The sequence below is a fragment of the Gastrolobium bilobum genome, unplaced genomic scaffold, assembly GCF_033153095.1.
Source record: "Gastrolobium bilobum isolate Gb01-03AN ecotype WA unplaced genomic scaffold, APGP_CSIRO_Gbil_v1 utg2779, whole genome shotgun sequence".
NCBI classification, from domain to species: domain Eukaryota; kingdom Viridiplantae; phylum Streptophyta; class Magnoliopsida; order Fabales; family Fabaceae; genus Gastrolobium; species Gastrolobium bilobum.
Genome location: NW_026897558.1, coordinates 260,498 through 282,441, shown reverse-complemented (window position 1 = coordinate 282,441; position 21,944 = coordinate 260,498). Strand labels below are relative to the sequence as shown.

The 21,944-nt window shown below is 35.4% G+C and overlaps 2 protein-coding genes across 2 annotated transcripts; one reads left to right on the top strand and one right to left on the bottom strand.

Moving 5' to 3' along the window:
• The first annotated feature begins 5,078 nt into the window (after positions 1–5,078).
• On the top strand, positions 5,079–7,643 carry LOC133308039 (putative disease resistance protein RGA3). Its single transcript, XM_061508621.1, has one exon. It carries the CDS (start codon positions 5,079–5,081, stop codon positions 7,641–7,643), a length of 2,565 nt encoding a protein of 854 aa, XP_061364605.1.
• Positions 7,644–16,432: 8,789 nt separating this feature from the next.
• LOC133308038 (uncharacterized) lies at positions 16,433–18,146 on the bottom strand. Its single transcript, XM_061508620.1, has 4 exons — positions 17,927–18,146; positions 17,746–17,803; positions 17,532–17,662; positions 16,433–17,379 (listed from the first exon to the last, which is right to left on the bottom strand). Exons 1-4 carry the CDS (start codon positions 18,144–18,146, stop codon positions 16,433–16,435), a joined length of 1,356 nt encoding a protein of 451 aa, XP_061364604.1.
• Positions 18,147–21,944: the final 3,798 nt, after the last annotated feature.

Below are 21,944 nucleotides of genomic sequence, written 5' to 3'. Positions count from 1 at the left end.
TTCTTTTTCTGGTTATTATCTCCAATTGATTCTACACAAGTTTGAAGTTAGAACCAAGAGATTTGATATACTCTAGCTCCCTTTAGGTTTTTCAAGCTGTTTCCCTCTCTAAAATGATTGTTTTCGATTTTTGAAGAAGATGACCAAATGAAGTGTCTCATTTCATCCTATTTTTAACAAAACACGGATCTACTCACTGGACTGCTCTCTTCAGCGAGCAGATGCCAACAGCCTACTTAACCAATCTTTCTTTTCATGTCCTATAACCTAACATTTTTAATTCAAATACCTCATATAAGTGATGTTATAATTCCTATTTATTACCTTTCATACTTCTTCTTTTCTTCTTATAACTTACTCTACTAGCCATGACTTAGCATTATAATCTCATAATTTAATTATGGTTAATTCCTATTTCTCATTATACTGGTACGAGATATATAGTTATGGAGGCTAAAGAATTCAAGGTTAAAAAAAAATGTGTTTGCCAAGTAAGAAGACAAAAAATTGCAAAAAATTATAAGATTTTACTTTATTAAAAAAAGAACAACATAAATAACAAGATATTATTTTATTAAAAATAAAAGAAAATACTATTTATAAAAAAATATGATCTGGGCCTAAAGACTTAGAGACCGGGCCTAAAGACTTAGAGACCGGGCCTAAAGACTTAGAGACCAAGCCTTCTAAAATAAGCATGTGGGCTGATTTCTAAACAAGCTTTTTATGAACTCAAGCTTGTGCTATTTTTTTAAAATAGACTTAGACAAGCCAAGCCAAGTTATAGATCCCTGACAAGCCGTTGGCTCATTTATACCCTTAGTTGAGAGTTTATGATTAAAGCTCATATACACTAGATCTTGTAGACATACACTACAATAAATAAACTATTCATTTACCTTTCTATCTTATTGTTTTCTACTAGTTACTTACTTTTCCTTTGTTTTTGTTTTATTTACCTTTTATTTTACAACAATTTTTTTTTTTGAAGACAATTAGGCTATTAGTAATTGTTATTATGCCTACATTTTTTTCACGCCTACTCTACCATCTTGAAATGCACTGTTCCATTTTAAAATTAATGACATTTTACTCTTTTTTCTAAAAAAATAAAATAAAATGAAATTTTAGTCCTTCTCATATTTCTCTTCAATGTCTCTCCTAACTTCCTCTTCATTTGCTTCCCATTTCACTGAATCTCCAATTTAATTTTTTGAAAGCTTGATAAAATCTTGAAGTTTTACCATATTTTCTTTTTCTTCTTATTTCTTTCTCTTAGAGATAGATTTTTTGGGTGACTTTTAAAGTTGTGGAAGGTAGGGGAGTTCATCAACCGATCCAAACTGATTCAAACCGCGGTGGCCGAACCTAAAAATCGATAACCGAATAAATTGAAAATCGAAAACCGAAAAAAAAATAGCAAATTTTAATTGGATTGGATTAGTTTTCGGTTTGGTTGATGAAAATCGATCAAATCCAAACTGATTCAATATATTAATTCCCCTCTACCTACTTGGGTCTTTCCTCAATCATAGCCCAAAAATTTCTAAACCCAAAATCCATTAATCCATCAACTAAACCCAAGAAAAACCTAGTCACATCTCATCAATAAAATTTCATCTATTCAGAGCTTTATATCTCATTGCCAAAAAGAACTATATTATCGTTTACTGATGCTTTTGTATTTTTAAAAAAATACAAAGCCAATATATACAAAAGATGTTATTTTCACAATAATCATGAAACAAATTTTAGAATTTTTAAAAAATCGAAAACCGATCCAATCCGAACTGAAAAAATTGGATTGGAACGGATTTGAAAAAAATTCCAAACTGAATGGATGATTACATGATCAAACCGAAGGGATTTGATCAGATAATTTTTGCTTCCAAAACCGATCTAATGCAGACCGCGAATACCTCTAGTGGAAGGTGATTTAATAAAAAAGGGTGCAACCCACACCTCAAGATTTCATTTTTTGACTCCTTGAGGTAAACCTATTATCTAAGGATTTAAGAAAGTCTACAAATTTGTATGGGTTTGCTTTAGGTTGTTGTATTCATGAGTTTTGAGACTAAATTTAGGGTTTTTATTTATCTCCTTATCATCCATTATCATTTTACCCTTAAATAATTTCTGACGCATTATTAAAAAATTTTATGATGTTCAGATTTGGCTAAAACATAGTTCAGTTGCTTGCCCTGATAATAATTAATATGACATATTTTATTTTTATTATTATTTTCATGTTTTATTGTATTATTATTGTGTAATATCAAATGCATGGAGAAAAAATATTTTAAAATGTGATTCGTCAAATTTGTGCATTTTGAAATACCTGATATGGATTTTTATATAACGACATTATATTTATGATTTTTTACACTTGTAATTATTTTATAAATTTTGGATATAAATTTTTTTATCAAATATATAATTTAAAATGTTGAGATTTTATAATTTTATTTACCATTGGAAATGAATTTATCTGAATTAAATGTTGCTTTGTTAAATATTTTATAAATATTTTTGGGATCCCCATTAGAATCTCGTAGCCGTTAGATAGGGTAACGATCTAAGTGTACCTAGTTGTATATAGATATTTATTTTGGAAGGAGAGAGTTATCCCTTAGATGAAATCACCTCAAGAGAGAGGTCGTCTCTTAGATGAAAGGGCTATCAGCGAGATAAAGCATGTTCCGATGATTTGATTTGAGAAAGGAAAGGGTTGTTTGTAAGATGGAGTCACCCCTAAAGGAAATGTCACCCCTAGGAGGAGAGGACTATCAGCAAAGGTGGATCCGTCATTACTTGATTCTGTCATGTGTGATCCCTATCATGCAAATCATTTCAAAATTTCTTGATTTCTTATTTATAATAACCTTAGCTTGTAAATTATTAAATTACCAAGTGATTAGGGAATTAATCATGGATCTGGAGGATAAATTAAATTTCACATTTAATTTGAAGAATTTAAGTCACTTATGGTAAAAAGTGCATTTACCGTAAAATTTTCGGTAAAAGTGCAATTAGACAAATTATATCCGAAACGGTTAAATAATGTGGTGAGACATTAATTTGTGACATAAGTGAAAGTGAGAATTGTTATAAGATGAATAATTCATGAGATTAAAAGATTAACTCGATGAAAGGATGAAATTGGAATTAGTAAAAGAAAAAAGGAATGGTTATTTCACCATTAGTTACTTTATGATTCAACTAAGCGGATATTTCCTCAAACATATTTGTCGCTGCTAGCAAAAAAAATACTAAAATATCACGCTAATAGTAAATTTTGTCAAAATATCACGTGACATATTTCGTTACACTATGTAGCGAAATATGTGTGCAAATATTTCACTACGGTGTAGCGAAATTCTCTCTGTTTGACTCGTGGCATTTTTGGTTCTGACGTGGCATATTTCGCTACACCGTGTAGCGAATTATTTACACACATATTTTGCTACACTGTGTAACAAAATATACCACATGACATTTTGAGAAAATTTACTGTTGGCGTGACATTTTGATGTTTTTTTTTTTTCAAGAGGGCCACTGTTCCTCTTCTCCGTCTCCCTTGTGTCATAACCGAGACTCTATGGGTGAGCAGCCAAGAAATCCAAGCTTGACTCTTGCCTTTTAAACCAAAAAGCTTCAACATCAAAATTGCTTAGAACCTAGTGGTGATCAACAAGCTCTTTAACTTCCATTGTTAACATCTGTTAAAATTTCCAAGCACATAGCATCATTCTTTGCAATCGTGACTGAAATGCTATTTTTTAAGGAAAATAATAATTTTGAAATCCTAAAATTTTGTGGTAATATTTTATATGAAGATTAATCTCTTACTTAAAAGGTGTGAAAAAAAATTTGTGAGTACTTTTTTTTGTCAGAAATATCAAACAACTTATATCAACATATTATTATGATTTTCTGTCTCTTGTTTGAATTAAGAGTAGTGTTTTACCTACTGCATTGCATTGGTGTATGGATTTTCACTTATCTTTATATTAGAGAAAATAATTCTCGTTTACCAAAAAAAAAAAAAAAGAGAAATAATTCTAAATAATTAATGTATACCTGATACTATTATCAATACATTCTTAATGATAATATTGATATTAAACTTGAAATATGTATAATAAATAAAATTTAACATACTTATGACAGTAATGTTGTAAAATATAAATATAAGTGGATGCGGGGACGTATTAAAATAATATAATATAAATTTATTAATGTTTGATATTCATCTAACTCCTTAAATTATTTTAAAATTTGTCATTGCTTGCTCCCAAATCAGAAAAAATTAACTCTAAATAGCCAAATAGTTACCGTATGCAATTTATTTTTTTAAAGAACTAAATTATTTAGTGAAAAAGAAGGGAGAAGAGGGGCCTTATTTGTAATTATTAATAAAATAATTAAGGATGTTATGTCAGAACATATAAATATAAATAAATAATGGGGTTTTATTTGGACGAAAAATGGTAAATCAATGTGTGCTTTCTCCGTGTTGGTGTCCGAATGAATAAATAATTGTAAGAGTGAAATCTTAATATAATTAGATGGTTGTTAAAATTTCAATTAATTATTACGATTTTATGTTTTTATAATTTTTTTATTAAAATAATTTTATTAATATTTTAAATGCTTTTACGTACATATGATTTTTTTTATATCGTTTTATAATTTTTAGTCCCTTTTTAAATTTATTTAAAATCTAAATTTTAACAACTTGGTGCTAAAGAAAAGATGGTTTATTTGGTTTAGTAATTTCTAAACATCCCGATCTCGTATATATAAATTAGAGAACAGTTATCTATTGACCTCTGTAAAGGTAAACAAACAGCGACTTGCCAGATCAGCTTTATCTACAGTACATTTTTCTTTCATCAGCACCCAATTAATGTACTGTTGTGATACTCTCTCAGCTTAAGATATTTTAGCCATTGACTTCACATCACAACCTCGTGTGTACTTACTTACATTGCATCTTGGCTCTCCTCTTCCAAACGCACACTTCTCAAAAGTGCGTTGCATTCCTTTCTCTTCTCTTTCATCTTTCCCCCAAAATCATGGCCGAATCCCTTCTCTTCAGCGTCGCAGATTCACTCATTGGGAAGATTACTTCTTTGACTGTTAAAGAAGCTTCTTCGGTGTTGAGTGTGAAGGCCGATCTGAATGGACTCAAAGAAACTGTGACATTCATCAAAGCTGTGCTGTTGGATGCAGAGCAAAAGCAGCAACAGAACAATGAGTTGCGTGTGTGGCTTAGACAGATTAAGCGTGTTTTCTTTGATGCCGAAGACATAATCGATGATTTTGAGTGCGAAGCCTTACGTAAGCATGTTGTCAACACTTACGGTAGCAACTCAAGGAAGGTACGCCGTTTCTTCTCTACTTCAAATCCTCTTGTTTATCATATTAGAATGGCGCATCAGATCAAAGATATCAAACAGAGATTAGATAACGTAGCCGCTGATAGGCAAAAGTTTGGCCTTCAAACCATTGAGAATGATACACGTGTTGTGCATAGGAGGGAAATGACTCACTCCCATGTTGATGCTTCAGATGTGATAGGAAGGGAACATGATAAAGATAAAATTTTAGAGCTTTTGTTACAATACGATGGTGATGATATAAGTCTATCTGTTATCCCCATCGTGGGAATTGGAGGTTTGGGAAAGACTACACTTGCAAAGTTGGTGTTTAATGATGAGAGTATAGATAAGTCTTTCCCATTGAAGATGTGGGTGTGTGTCTCTGATGATTTTGAACTTGAGGGTTTGCTTCGTAAAATCCTCAAATCTGCTACTAATAGTAGTGATTCTGCTCCCGTCCAAGCTCACCGGGAGAGCTTTAAAAACTCTGATATGGAGCAACTACAACGTCTTCTAAGAAGTAACCTTGCAGGTAAAAAGTTTTTGCTTGTCTTGGATGACGTATGGAACGAGGATCGTGTTAAATGGGTCGAGTTGAAGAATTTACTACAAGGAGGTGCTGAAGGAAGTAAAATCTTGGTGACTACACGTAGCCACTCAATTGCTACCATGATGTCCACTGGTTCATCTTACGATCTACAAGTTCTTTCTGAAGATGATTCCTTGTCCCTATTTGTCAAATGGGCTTTTAAGGAAGGAGAAGAGAGAAGATATCCTGAATTGTTGCAGATTGGGATAGACATTGTGAAAAAATGCGATGGGCTTCCATTGGCCATGAGAACAGTTGGAAGTTCACTATTCTTGAAAGTTGATTTGAAAGACTGGGAGTCTGTTAGAGACAATGAGATTTGGAATTTAACACAAAAAGAAGGTGACATTCTTCCTGCTCTACAATTAACTTATGATCAACTGCCTTCATATTTAAAATCATGTTTTGCCTGCTTCTCCCTTTTTCCAAAAGACTTTGAGTTCAATAGTTTTGATGTTATTGCACTTTGGGTGGCACTCAGTTTTCTTCCAACACAAAACAAAAACAATTTTTTTGAAGAAGTTGGCAATCAATTTTTGCATGAGCTGCAGTCAAGATCTTTTCTTCAAGATTTTATTGACCATGGTACTGCTTGTGAATTTAAATTACACGATTTGGTGCATGATCTTGCAACGTATGTCGCAAACGAAGAGTTTCAACTGTTAAATTCTAGCAATCAGAACATATGTAAGCATGCCCAGCATTTGTCATTTTTTAAAAATGATTTGCTTGACCATTCTTCCATTCCAAGAGGTCTGAGAACCATATTTTTTCCTAATGGAGCCAACAATGAAGCTTTCTTTAATACATTGGTGTCAAGGTGCAATTACTTGCGGGTTTTGAATTTAATTGAGTCTGAATATGAGAGTTTGCCCAGCTCCATTGGTAAGTTGAAGCATATAAGATTTCTCTGTCTTTACTCTAATGAAAAACTTAAGCGACTCCCTAGTTCAGTCTGCAAGCTCCAAAATCTACTAGTTTTGGATCTCAGAGGATGCACTAATTTACAAACATTGCCCAAAGGAATAGGAAACATGATTAGTCTTCGAGACCTGGGTATAAGCACAAAGCAATCTGATTTTCCGGACAAAGAAGTTGCAAAATTGACTTCTCTAGAATTATTAAGTTTAAGCAATTGTGACAATTTGGTATCATTCCTCAAAGCGGTGCAACTGCCTAATCTTAAAGGGTTGTTTATTGATTCTTGTGACAATCTAAAGTCTTTGCCACTCCATGCTACTCCAAACCTAGAGACTTTGCTTATTAGGAACTGCGACAAGTTGGAATTGTCAAAGGGCCTTGACAACCAAATCCTTGAGTTAAGGTTAAAGTTATTAGAACTTAGTTATTTGCCACAGCTGGTGACTTGGCCTCAATGGCTGCAAAGATCTGGAAGCCCATTACATTCCTTGTTGATTGATAACTGTGACAATCTTAAGGAGCTTCCCAAGTGGCTGTCAACTTTGATTCATCTCAAAACACTTATGATTATAAAGTGTCCAAAATTGCTTTCACTCCCTGAAGACATGCATTGTTTCACCTACCTTGAATACTTATGTATTGAAGATTGTCCAAATCTATGTAGAAGGTACCAGCCAGAAGTTGGATGGGATTGGCCCAAAATATCGCACATCAAACGAGTCTACATTGGTGAACCAGAATCGGAATAGGAATTCTCAGACAACGCGGTCAAAAGTTGAAGGTATTACTTTTCCCTTATTTTAGATTGCTGCTTTAGACGATTTCGTTTTTTTTTATTATTTGGAGGAAGAAATTATACTATTTGAATTAAATTTTGTTGTTACCGAAAATATAGATTTTTCTTAATGGATTTCTTATTTCTTTTTGTTTCTACTTGTTTGCACTTTTGGGTTCAATTGTATATAGGACTGTATAACTATATCTTCATTTATTTACAACTTAGCATATGATGACCTTTTTTCTTTTACTTAATGGATTCCAGTTTATAATATCTTGAAGTTTGTTGCAGTGAATGATGTATCAAAATTACCTCTGCAGATTGTATACATATGAATAACAAACAATGATAGGTATTTAATATAAATTTGGTACGGTTTTCAACTCTGAAGAAAGAGAATGCTTTTGTATACATGTCACAATTGTTATGACAAATTTTTCTTTTTAGAAAAAGGTGACGATGATTTTGATTACTATGCCATTACTGGAAATTTTACTTTCCTTTGATGATGGTCATATTGATGAGATATGTCTTTTATCTTCATTTTTCTTTTTTTACCAAGAAAATGAAACGTTGATGTACCTCTTGTAGGAGGTGCATCTCAGTTTAATTTAGTGTTGGAAGTTTTCTTTTTATGTTGTATATACTCAAGATTTTTTGGAACTAATATTTTAACACTTCCTCTGTTCTATCTCTTTCATATAATGACTTCCACCTGATAATCAAATCAGTTTTTTAATTCGAATAGCTCTAAGTGAATGGTTGTTGAAATTTCAAGAATTTAAGTATGTTCAAATTTGCAAAATCTCAGGTTTTGGACAGAGAAGCAGATAAGTGTGGTACTCATTTTTCACACTTGGCTGAAGAGAGCATTAAAGTACACAAATTTATAATCATTGAATTCTTAAGATCAATGTAATTAAATTAGATTTTTGGGTGAATTATATAAAAAAGAAATCCAAGACCCTTGTGTCTCACATGATACCAAATATAGGGATCTTTTCTGTGGCTCGTAGACAAATATAGTCTAGAATTTTAGATTCCTACATGTTGTAAAATGGCCTAAAAACTGATGTTAAGATTTGTAAATAATCAATCTTTTGTAGTTTGTCTAGATAGTATGTCTGTGATGGTTCCTCAGAGATTTATTTGTGCTTAATTCTGGAAGGAAATTAAATTGATAGTTTATTTAATTAAATGCTTCCTTCTTCCCCAAGCAAAAGGTTGATTCATTTCTTGTTTATTTACTTTTTAATACTTGTAGAATCACATGGGGTGGAAGTAAAGTTAGACTTTTTAGTACCAGAGCTACAAAGGCAAAGCAGATTCACTTGCTTCAATCTCTCAATTGATGGTGCTTACTGCTTATCGTTCAGAAAATTTCTTGTTCTGAAGAGAAGATCATTGTTCTATATAATCTTTATGTGTCTGTACTGAAATAATCTTTGTCCCAATTCAATTAGCATTGGCTGAATTAATTTGATTGGAATGTTATTTTATAATGTTTGTTTTATGATTAAAACTGAATGTGTTGATGCATAATGAGATTATAACTATCCTTTTGTCCACCTGTGCTATGTCATATTTGTCTAAATGGACTACTGTTCTGTCATATCTTAATTATCCTTTTGGAATTCATACTTTTGATTTGAGAAGTAGTTGAATTTGTTGAGTCCTAATGCTGGTTGTTTTTCTCTCGCACAAGTAGCCACTTATTGTGCAGTGAATTATCTCTAGGCTGCTGCTGTTTGTATTGCAGAGGACTCTTATTTAAGTTTAGTAAGATACAATCTTTATTCATGTTCTTATCTCCGTTGAATATTAAGTTTGATATTAATTCTTGATTCTACTTTAATGTTACCTGTTATTAAAAACTAATTTTTTTTTTTAATAAAATGGGAGCACTGAGGTTTGAATCTATGACCTTAGGCAAACTACCAAAATCCCTCGTACCAATCCTAGTAGCTTAATTACGAACCAATTCAACTATGATTTTTTTTCTTATTATAATAACCCTTACATGTAATTGTGGATTTAATTAGAGATCAATAATTTTATCATAATATCGAAGAATAATTAGAGGAAAAAGTGTAAGAAAAATAAATAAAGTTACATTTGGTAAAAAAGAGTTAAGAACTTAAAATAACAGTTAAGGAGTAAAAATGTGAATAGACAAAGTTTCTCGAAAGTGAAAAGTAAAATGATAAATATTACCATAAAAATATTGTAAACCAATATGTAAAGTTAGAATGAGAGTTAAACTTATACCCAATTAGATATAAGAGCCACTTAAAATACCAAACTATTTTCATTTCTCTCGTTCTTTCCTTTCTCTGCCGCACCAATCCCTCATCTCTCAAATGAAGGAGAGCTCTTTTTCTTTCTTCCATTTTATTTCGATCAAACCCTTAAGGAAATAAAGAGAAATCACTCTCATTCCTTCTCTCCATCTTGTTCTCCTTCCTCTCCCTCATCCCTTCAACTTGGTAGCTACATTTGAATGAGAGTGAAACATATTTTGAAGGACCCATTTTCGGATTTGGGGTTGGAAGAGGTATATTACTTGGCTTGGAAGCTTGTTTAGTCTTCCATTTGGTAGATTGAGACACCCAAGGTAATTACCGTAACCCTCTCTTATGTTTTTGGACAAATGCATGAGCTTAGGGTTTGTAAACTTAGGATTTTTGAATAGTGTCGTATACGTGTATAGTGACATATACATGAATAGTACTGTAGAGATGAACAGTACCGTATGTATGCATTAATGATGGATAATAATGAAAATGTGTTCCTTGATTATAGTGTGAGACCAAGTGGACTTGTGGAGCAAGAACATGGACATTGAGCAAGACTCTTGATTACTTGAGATTGAGGTAAGTATCAAACAATGGTTTGATGTGAAACTTATATGAAATGGGTATATGTTTAATTGTGATAAATTCACCATGGATAGGTGTGTTGGTCATTTGTTGAGCATTTTGTTGACTTATTGCCCGTTTGACTTGGAAGAGGCTAGAAAAAGAGCTATTCTAGGTAAGTTTTCGATCCTTGGGGTTAATTCCCCGTTTGTTCCACCAAACTCCGAGAGAGGATGGTACTTTTATATGGTATGTGAATATGAACTGTTATATGTTGCATGTATATGTATGTATGTTTGTGTGCCACACAAGACGATGTTTCCTTGTGTGAGGCATAAGACGGTGTTTCCTCATACGGTATGTTGCAAGACGGTATTTCCTTGCGTAATGCATACTTGTTATATTCTCTGGCCAGTAGAATTACATTATTGCACACTGTATTATCATACATATTTTGATGCATGCATGGATATTTTATGTACTGTAATTATACCAGAAGTGAGCTTAGGAGTGGAGGAGCCCTCAAGGGTCCCTAGCTTACTGAGGTAATTATATTATCTCACCACGCGTTATGGGGATTACCATTTCAGGTACAGGAGCTAATGGTGCTGAGGCATCGCGTGGCAAGAAGTCAGACGAGAGATATTACCTGACCTGATAGTCAGGATTAGCTTGTTATGCTTATATGTATTTAACATGATTTTATTTTGGATATGTATATATACCATGTTATTTTTTGAAGAGCATAGGGAGTGTCTATGCCATGTCGATAGTCTGTATATGCTGTTAGTGATGCATGCTCAAGTCTATGTTACTTATTTAATTTTATCTCTTTTGTTTATTTGATGTAATTATATAAGTAACATCATGGATATTATTTTGAGACAATATGATTATGAGATAGCCTAAGTCATGGATGGCTGGGCAATATGTTTTATATATGTTGTGGTATGCCTGGAATATTAAACTGTCAATCAGGTTGAAATTATCTTGGAGGGAATAATCCTCAGTGGTCTAAAATAGAGACGAAATGATGTCCGTTTTATTTTGGCCATGGAAGTGAAAAAGTTTGCAATACATAAGGAAAAAGAGAAAATTTATTCAGTTAGCTTCCGCATTAATTAAGTTGAGCATGCTACGCTTACTATCATATGAATGTTAATTAACTGGTTGCAGACGGGGCGTTACATCTAACAAAGGATAAATATAATGAACACCCTGGTGTTTCTAGAGAAATGATGGAAACTTATATGCTTATCTACCCAGAAACACCAAAAATGCTACATAAATTCAACAAGCATTTAAGCACTATAGAGTATAATACAATATAGGGAGAAATTAACGAAGATCCAAAAGCAGAAAACCCAAAGAATCGACAGATGCGCGTGACAAGTGAGGGTGAAAGAATACGAACACCTTCAATATTCAAAATAATGACAATGGAAAAGGAACATTGGAAGGGTAAGTGGAGATACCTTAGTTGAAGATGAGAAAATTTCTGGATATGCTCCAAAAGAGGCCTTTCAAATTGAAGAAAATGAAAGGAAAGACACAATGCAGACTCCTCAGAAACTGAAAGTAAGATGCAAATAAAAAAAATAGGGGGAATATGAATAGTGCAACGTAATCGCTGGAGTTTTGAAAGGCAAAGGTTAGGGGCATAAGTGCAAATTCACCCCAAAAAGCAATGATTAGATGGGTGAAATGATTCGTGCATTTAATGCGCACGAAATGCGAAGACGGCGTAAGCTGCCTACAACACGTTAGCAATATCAAAGATCACCACGTGTAAGGGTCTCATCATTGCTCGAACAACATGCAACTCTTATCTCGGATATATGATTTTACAAACGGACAAAGACTAACTCGGTTCATATAGCGTCAAAAATACAAGAAATTACGTTGAGCAAAGACCAAGAGCTGGATTTCAATAGAGATACTTCCTCACGAAACAAAGTGACGACAAATCTTATATTGAGCAGTTGAACCGGGTGGATAAAAGATGGACCTGGGGGCAACTCATCAATAGAAAGTGAAAGCAATCCAAGGTTGGTCACAAGTTGGTTGAAATCAATATAGACAATAAGTTGGCAAGTTGAAGATTCAATTTGCCCAGATAGGGGACAGATACATTATTTAGAACTAATATAACAAACCTAGATACTCCTCGATGGGAAGTCCGAGAAATTATGAATGTAAACCCGAAACTTCTCGATGGGAAGTCCGGGAAATTTTTTGTTGATACCCGGATAGGTACAGAAATCTTTTGAAATTCGGACAACCTTTAAAGATTTATGTACCCTGGCAGCCCGGACACCCAGATTGCCTGGCTGAGGGGCAACTGTTATGAACTTATATGTGAGGCCCATTTAAAGACCCAATAAGGGGTAATCCAAATACAAACCTGATATAATCAAAGGAGGATATCCATTAAATATATTAATTCTAATACGACAACGTTAAACATGGGCTTGGGCTGCTAGAAGAGGCATAAAAAGTCCAAAATCCTAATGCCCACAGGTAAACTCTGTAAATAAGAGATAAAGCCTACAGGTATGAGGATTCTCTTTTTATTATTGTTATGTTGTCACAGTACACACACCACCCCATTGACAAAAGCCATTTTTTATTCTTAGTGTACAATGATATGCTAAACTCAAGGGTATCTAATTTATAAGTACTTTAGAGAACACTTAGATCCAAAAGAAACTTACTGGCCTATTGGACTAGACATCTCTGTCTTCAGGAAAAAAATACAAGTCATCCAAACTTTCCAAAAAAAAACTCCAACGAAAGGGCATTGGCGAGAGAGTAACAAAAATACAAAGAATTATTCAGTAGAAAATCTCTCTCTCTCTCTCTCTTTTACTTTTTAATTTTAGAAAAATTAATGAAGACATTTTATTATCTTCTTTGTTTTCTTTTTCAAATAAAACAATAAGGTAAAATAAAACAATAATGTAGCGGATGAAAATAGGTTGTCGGCAATCAGCAGCTACGAGTTTCCTTCAGCAATAGTTGCATGCCAATATTGCCATTAATAAATCGTTATGAATTCGAATATTTATAGCCTCAACTCTCACGTGAACAACATAATCCACAATGAAGATATTACTCTCCTTTTTTTTTATATAAATGGAGGGCCTAGCCCAGCAAAACTACAAAGACAACTGATGCATGTTAGAGTTCACATGCTCTATCAGTAAATTCACCCTAAAGGTGTTCTACAAAGCTACAATGCTTTTAGGGGGAAAGGCAAACACTCTTATCTCATCCCCCTTAAAATACAAACCTTTTTTTGCTAAAAGATCTGCTACAAAATTACTATCTCTATTAATGTATTCCAGCTGAACAAACTCAAAGGAGATGACAGCTTTCCTTATATTACTTAGCAAGGATGAGAACCAGAGATCTTCAGGCTTGTCCTCTAAGCACGACAAAGTTTCTTTACAATCACTTTATATCCAAAGCTTTGATATTTTTAATCTTGCAGCTAGCTTGAGTCCTTGAAGGATGCCTTCTAACTCAGCTTCCAAAGGAGTGCATTTGCCTATCGAGTGGGAAAATCCACCTAGCCAATCACCATCAGCTGAAACAGCAAATCCTCCACAAGCTTCTTTCTGATTAACAATGCTGACAGCACCATCAACATATATCCTCACCTTGCAATTAGAGTCCTTCTGACCAGAGCCCTTAAGGTTTAAACACTGGCTAGTCACAAGCACTGTTGGTTCACCCTTCTTACTTCTTCTCATCCCCTTCAAGTAGCAAAGAATTTCATAGACTGGGTACAGAGGTCTAGAGAAACTTGCCTCATGAATGGCAGAATTCCTCCACTGCCAACAATACCAGCAAGTCAGAACAAATAATTCAGTCCAAGACTGCCACAAATGAGACTGGAATTTATTAATCAAATTTAATCTAAACCACTCCAAGTTATCAGTTTGCAGAAAACTCCTAGGAATTTTACCATCAAACCAAATCTCCCAAATGCTTCTAGCAGCAGAACAGTCTCTCATCACATGCATCAATGTTTCATGCCCGACAGCACAAGTTGGACACAGAACCTCCCCCCCACTCCATAGGGAAGTGATCCTCCTAACAGGCAATTTATTAAGACAGGCTAACCAGATGAAAACAGCCATTCTAAAAGGTCCCTTCCACTGCCAAACAGCAGCCCATATTTTGTCCCTCTCATACTTAGGATTCAAAAGTAGGCAATAAGCATTTCTCACAACTGATTTCCCAGAAGCAAGTTTTTTCCATTTGAGCCAATCCTCAGAACAGTTAGCATCAGGAATACTAATTTTACTCAGATTGCTGCAAGATGGTCTGTCTAAGAACTTAGTCAGGTAATTCCAATCCCAGTCTTCACCTTTACAGTCAACCACTTCACACACCTTAAGGGTAAGGTCAGTTATTGGTGGTTTGATAGTAGCACTATCCAGCAAAGTCTCCTGCCTTCCACCCCACATATCAGTCCAAAATAAAACAGATTTGCCATTCCCTACCACCCATTCCAGGTTTTGATCAATCTTTGCTCTAGCTGAGACAATATTCTTCCAAAGAATCGAGTCACTACTCTTAGCTGTTAACCCACGGCTAGGATCTAGATTTCTGCCATACTTCCCTAATAGGACTTGAGCCCAAAGACTGTTCTTATTCTCTATCAACTTCCAGGCTAGCTAGTGCATAAAGGCTTCATTTTGAGTCCTTAGGTTGATAATGCCCAATCCTCCACACACCTTAGGCTGGCACATCCTCTCCCAAGCCACATAATGAGCTTTTCTTTTATCATCCTCATCTCCACAAATAAATCTTCTTTGCATTCTCTGAATATCATTGCACACATGGACTGGAATCAAATTATTCTGCATATGATAGGAAGGAATAGCTGATATAACACTCTTTGCTAAAGTGATTCTCCCAGCCATAGAGAGTCATTTGGATTTCCATCCCTGGAGTCTAGACTGAACTCGTGCAATAACATCTGAGTAGTGATCCCTGTGAACTCTGCCATGTCTCATTAATGCTCCTAAGTACCTGCCAAGATTCTTAACCACCTTGAACCCACTAGCATCAGCAATTGACTGTATAATATCCTGATCAGAGTTTTTAGAGAAGTATATACAAGATTTCTCAAAACTCACACATTGACTTGACATCATGGAAAACTTGTCAAGACAATTAACAACACACTTGAGTTGAATTAAAGAGGCTTCTGCAAATAATATTATGTCATCAGCAAATAAAATATGTGATATCTGTGGCCCAGTTCTCCCAACTCTCATTGGGCACCAAGCTTTACTCTCCACTTCATCCCTAATTAAATGAGACAACTTTTCCATACATAGAACAAAAATATAAGGGGATAGTGGGTCCCCTTGTCTAATCCCTCTCTGAGAACAAAAACTAAGGGTTCTAGCACCATTCCAAAGCACCTCCAAAACAGGGCTAGACACACACCCCATTATAGCTTCCACCATAGTCCTAGGGAATTTCAACTCTTCCAACACTGCTCTAATAAACTTCCAGCTCAACTTATCATAAGCCTTTTCCAAGTCTATCTTAATAGAGAAGAAACCCTTTTTACCTTTCAACCTGTGCATAGAGTGAATCAATTCTTGGACTATGATTATATTGTCCTGAATATTTCTCTTTGGCACAAAACTGGCCTGATTTGGAGACACCAGTTCCTCCAACAAAGGTTTTACTCTATTAGCCAGAATCTTGCTAAAACCTTTGTAAATAGAGTTGCAAAGAGCTATAGGCCGAAACTGCTTCATCAAGCAGGGTCTTTCCACCTTTGGAATTAACACCACCAGGGTATGGTTTAGCTCACCAATCTGATTCAGACTATCCAAGTAATGCTTCATGCTTTTAAGGACTTGGTCTTTTAACATCAATTCCTTTGATAAAAAATAGCTGGAAATCCATCTACCCCAGGAGCCTTTAAAGGAGGCATTTGGAAAAAAGCCTTTTTCACTTCCTCTAAGGTTAACTCAGTTTCCAACATATCAATATGGTCCATCTTTAAGCTTGGCCAAGAATTGTTTGTTTGGAACCAGCAAGCATCTTTAGAATCTTCCCTGAACAACTTTAGGAAAAAATCCCTAGCAAGGTTAATTAAATTTTCCTCTTCAATCACCCAATTGCCTTTGTCATCCTGAAGCTTAAGAATTTTATTTCTTTTTCTTCGAATAATTGTGCTAGTGTGATAGTATTTCGTGTTCCTGTCACCCTCTCTAATCCACTCACCCCTAGACTTTTGGAACCAAATGTGCTCCTCTTGATCAAGGATTTCAGAAAGCTCCTTATTCAAAACAGCCTCCAGCTTCTCTAATTGCAAACAGTTGCCAGATTTGATCCTCCTTTGTATCCCCTCTATTCTGGCTATGATTCTGTTTTTTCTCAATTCAGTGAAGCCAAAAACTTTTTTATTCCACTCCTTAAGCATTGGAACCAGAGAGTTCAGATTGTCCAACAAACTATCTGAAGGGATCCAGTTATTTTTCATGAAAGGAAGAAATCTGACATCATTCTGCCAAACAACTAAGTACCTAAAAGGTCTTTCCCTCCAGCAAACCTCCTCTCTCACCATTCTGACCAGAATTGGGCTGTGATCTGAGAACAGCCTAGGCAAAACAAGAACATCAGCCTCCTCAAAAGCAGCCCTCCAAGACTCATTCCCTACTGCCCTATCAAGTCTTTTATAGACTCTCTCTAAATGGAGAAATTTTGGGCCCTTCCAAGTGAATCTATTGCCTCCACCACCCAAATCCATAACCCCACACTCATTAAGCACACTTGCAAACTGACAGCACCTACTGCCATCCACAGGACCCCCACCTTTTTTTTTTCAGAAACCAAGGTTATCTCATTGAAATCACCAGACAGTAGCCAAGGCCCAACCAGATTTCTGCTCAAGACTTTTAAATCCTCCCAAAGCTCTTGACGGATATTATAATGAGGACTAGCATACACTGCTGTCCAGAAAAAACCAACCATATCAGGGAACTCAACCCAAACATGAATAAACTGATCATGTTTAGATATGAGGGATATTTTAACATCCCTATTATTCCAAACCAGCCAGATACCCCCAGCAAAACCAAGAGCATCAACAACTATACTGTTAGTAAAACCCATACAATGAATTATCCTATTTGCTTTAGAACCACTAACTCTAGGTTCAAAAATAGCAGCAACACCTACCTTATACTTTCTACAGAATCTAGAAAAAGTACTTTTGAATTGATTTTTCGCAGCCCCCCTACAATTCCAAGAAATGATATGCATGATAAAGATTGGTTTAGTTGCAAGTTCTATAAGCACTTGCTACTTAACTCATTATTAACTGAAAAAGAGTCACTCTCAGCAGTAAACTTTTGCTCACCTACAGGTTTGCAATCAACATTCATGGAACAAAATTCGGGAATTCCTCCCAAACCTGAGGCTTTATCTACCTCCATTCCTGACTGGATACCTTCTTCTTTGCCATCCTTTACAAAATCTTGCTCTGGTGGGTCAGGATCCTTCACTACTTCTTCGAAGACCACCTTCTCTTCTACTATCTTCCCAGCACTACCCTCCTCCATTGAATTATCAACAGCCATCATTAAATCTCCCCAAAGTTGACCCTTAATTTGTTCCCCATTGGACTGCCTTTAAACTCCTAAGAGGTCCTGCCCTACCCAATTATTGGCAACAGCAACAACAGCAGGAGATAGGGGAGCCACTCCTTTGCCTTTACTGTTGAAATTCTTGGGATTTTGCTTCCTAGCTGTTATCACAAGATTTTTAGATCCTGTAGATTTCCTAGGCTGACTTGGAGCAGCAGCCGAGAACCTCATCCCACCAGCATCTGTCTTAACATTTCTCTTCAACCCCTCATTTTCCTTAAGCACATTTTCCTCCCTACTACCTTCACTAACATGATGACTTGCTGCAGAATTCACAGCCTGAAAAACTTGAGAACACTTAACAGTCCTACCAACCACCTCAGCCTCATTGGTACTTTTCTTGTTTGATATGTCTTCACCAAATTTCCTACCACCTGCATTAACCTTGTTCTGGCCAGACTGCTGAATTCTTTTTTTTCGCTGGACTACCATCCAAGGTCCTACCACTTGAGCGCCCTGATTAGTCACTGGCACCTCAACAACTCCCTCTTCTTTTTTAGTGTAAACTGGTTTAGCATAATCAGGGCATGAGTCTGCATTATGCCCATATTTCCCACATCTCAGACAAATAAGGAATAATCCTTCGTATTCCACTTGCTTCCTACATCCATCAAGGATGTATTCACCTCTCAGAGGCTTGGAGAGATCCACCCTCAATACACACTCTAGCAAACCTGGCCCTATCCCCTGTTGACGTCGTCTTATCCACCTTAAGGACCTTCCCTATTACAGTACCCAATTGACTAAGAAAGGGGAACTCACAATATTCTTGAGGCACTCCAGGAAGCCTAACCCATGCAGCCACCTTATGTATATTGGCCTTGTCCGGATCAAAGCACGATTCCTATTTTCTAGTGGCAAGGTAGTGACCCAAAATAATCCATGGACCTCCAGTGATGGCCATATTGAGATCTTCAAGAGAGCTGAACCTCACTGAAAAGAATTCGTTCCCTAAGTCCGCCACCGTAATGCTACCGGCTTTGGCCCAAAAGGACTCCAGCTTCTTTTTCATGAAACCCACTCCTACTTTCTTTCCCAGCAACTTGACAATGAGAGCATGTCTCCAGCGTTGACGCATCCTCGCCCTAGCCTCACTGTTGCTCTTAATCTCCACAGAGCCAGCTTCCCTGAAGATCGTCTGAAATCTCCATTCAGAAATTTCCCCCAAACTTGGATCCAACGGCTCCAGATCAACATCTTCCTCCTCAATCAGCCAAGGAATAGCTTCCCCAGCCACCCCGTTCTCCGCGCCCGTAACATCAGCAAAGGATCTTTGCTTCGCTTTCATCGGAGAACCCGACTGGAAAACCCTCACCGCTTCCCTCATTCGAACCTCAGCCAGAATTTCTTCCCCATTCTTAGATCTCTTAGTACTCTTCCTCTCCATTCGCAAAGCATCATCACAAGCAACTGGATTTTCTTCCATCGAAACCCACTCAGCAAAAGAACAACCAAAAACCTAACGCTCTAGAAAAAAATCGCGCGCGTGAACTAACGCGCCTAACCCATCACTACTCTCCTTTTGGAGTACTGGTGGCAGTGATTACTTTCGAAAGGGTAATTTTTGTTTCAAATAATTTATTTAATTGCCACATGAATATGTATGTTTATGTATATGAAATAAAATGTTTGTCAAGTGATAAAATTTTATGAATGAGCAAAAACATATCAGCCCCACACCAAAAAAAAAAAAAAAACATACTAGCCTTTTTTTTATTGAACATAATATTTTTGGTTCAATTGAAATAATCTAAAATGGTTGTTACGATGGAGATAATCTGGTCTGAGCTTTGGCCCTCCCCATTTAGCAACATTGTAAGTAAATGATAAAAAAAAATTCCACAAGCTTTTTCTTTTTAAAAATTATACTTATCTCTAAATGGGGAGATAATAATGAAGGTGTTACCGTGTTAGTGTCCTATCACCGAAAAAGGATGCCTCTCATGGGGCGTTTGGTTGAGGGAAAATTTTATGAATAATAGGGAAATGATATACATAGGGAAATAGGTGGAAAGTGAGTTTGGTAGGAAAATGTTAAAAAAAGTTGTTTGGTTGGAAAATATTTTACCAGGAAAATTAAGTAAATTTATAATGTCTATGTTTGGATGTAAGGAAAATATAGATGGGAAAGAAGGTTGGAAGTTACGAAAATAACCCTCTCTTCAAATTATTTTGAATCAGTATCAACTACCCTTTATTCGAATGTCACCAAAAAAGAAAGGAGAGCATCTCTGTCATCGCACGCTTTCCTATGTCACCAAATAGCTAGCTAAGTCAAAATACCACACCATGAAGTGGGTTTATTTTGCCGGTTTTTTCGTTTCAGATTGGTAGGCAAACATGAGAACTAGGAAAGTCATTTACATAGCTAACTTTGAAAGCAGTCCAACCAAACTTGGTTCTCCAACAATCCCACTTGCCATTTCCCCATCTTTCTCCACAAAATCCACCAACCAAATGCCCCCTCAGTGCTGTCTTTTCTTTCTTTTGAGTAATAGTTAGCCACACCTGCTTTAGGTTTTTGTCCATTCTGTTTATGTAGCTGGTTATCAATTATTCTCTTCCTTATCTGTGTCGGCAGAGCTAAGGCATACGAATCTTCGTCAACCGATTCAAACTGATTCAAATTGCGGTGACCGAACCAAAAAATCGATAACTGAATAAATCGAAAATTGAAAAATCGAAAATTGAAAAAAAACCACAAATTTTAATTAGATTGAATCGGTTTTTAGATGGACTGATGAAAATCGATCCAATCCATATCGATCCAATATATTAATTCTCCTCTATATACTTAGATCTTTCCCTAATCATAGCCTAAAAATTTCTAAATCCAAGACCCATTAACCCATCAACTAAACCCAAGAAAAAATCTAGTCACATCTCATCAACAAAATATGATCTTTGTAGAGTTTCATATCTCATTGTTCAAAAAAAAAATAAAAACTATATTATAGTTTTTTTTTTGGTAATCAAAACTGTATCATAATTTATTAATGTTTTTGTATTTCAAAAGAAAAAAATTTTAAAAGCCAATATTAGGGGTGTAAATGGGCTGGGCTGGGCTGGGCTTTGGCCATCCTGGCCCAAGCCTACGTAAAAAAAAAATCTAGCCTATCTGGCCTACTGGCCTATTAAAGGCTTTATTTGTAGGCCAAGCCCGACCCATTTTAAAAAATAAGAAAGCCTGACATGGCCTACAGGCCTTGTAGGCTTCCCACTATATATACTAAGCAAAAAAAATAAATTGTATAGAGCAAAGAAAGTTTCATTCATCCATGCACTAGTACTTCTCATAAGAAAAAGATGACAAACAAGAAAGAGTCAACGTAATACCTCAGCTCTAGAATGTATATCATAGAGGAATAAAGTCAAAGAAATGAGAAAAATAAGAAAAATACAATTACTGGATGCTGAAATAAAGTCTACAAGAGAATATCATTCATTTAAAAATCTTTAAACCACCATCAAGACAAGGGAAAGAAGAGTATTATTGAAAGATCTTCATCAGTAACATCATAATCCAGCAAGGTACCCATTGCTCCAAGGTATTAAGCTGCAACAGCATGTAAAATTTGGAGACATTAGACAAGTTTTTCTTTCATAAAATAAAATAGCACAAAAAGTAAGAGATATTGGTATTTAGTACTTTGTGTCTTTGCCACATAAAATAAATATTATTTTATTATTTTATTTTCATAAATTAAATAGGCCAGCCTACAAGGCTGTAGG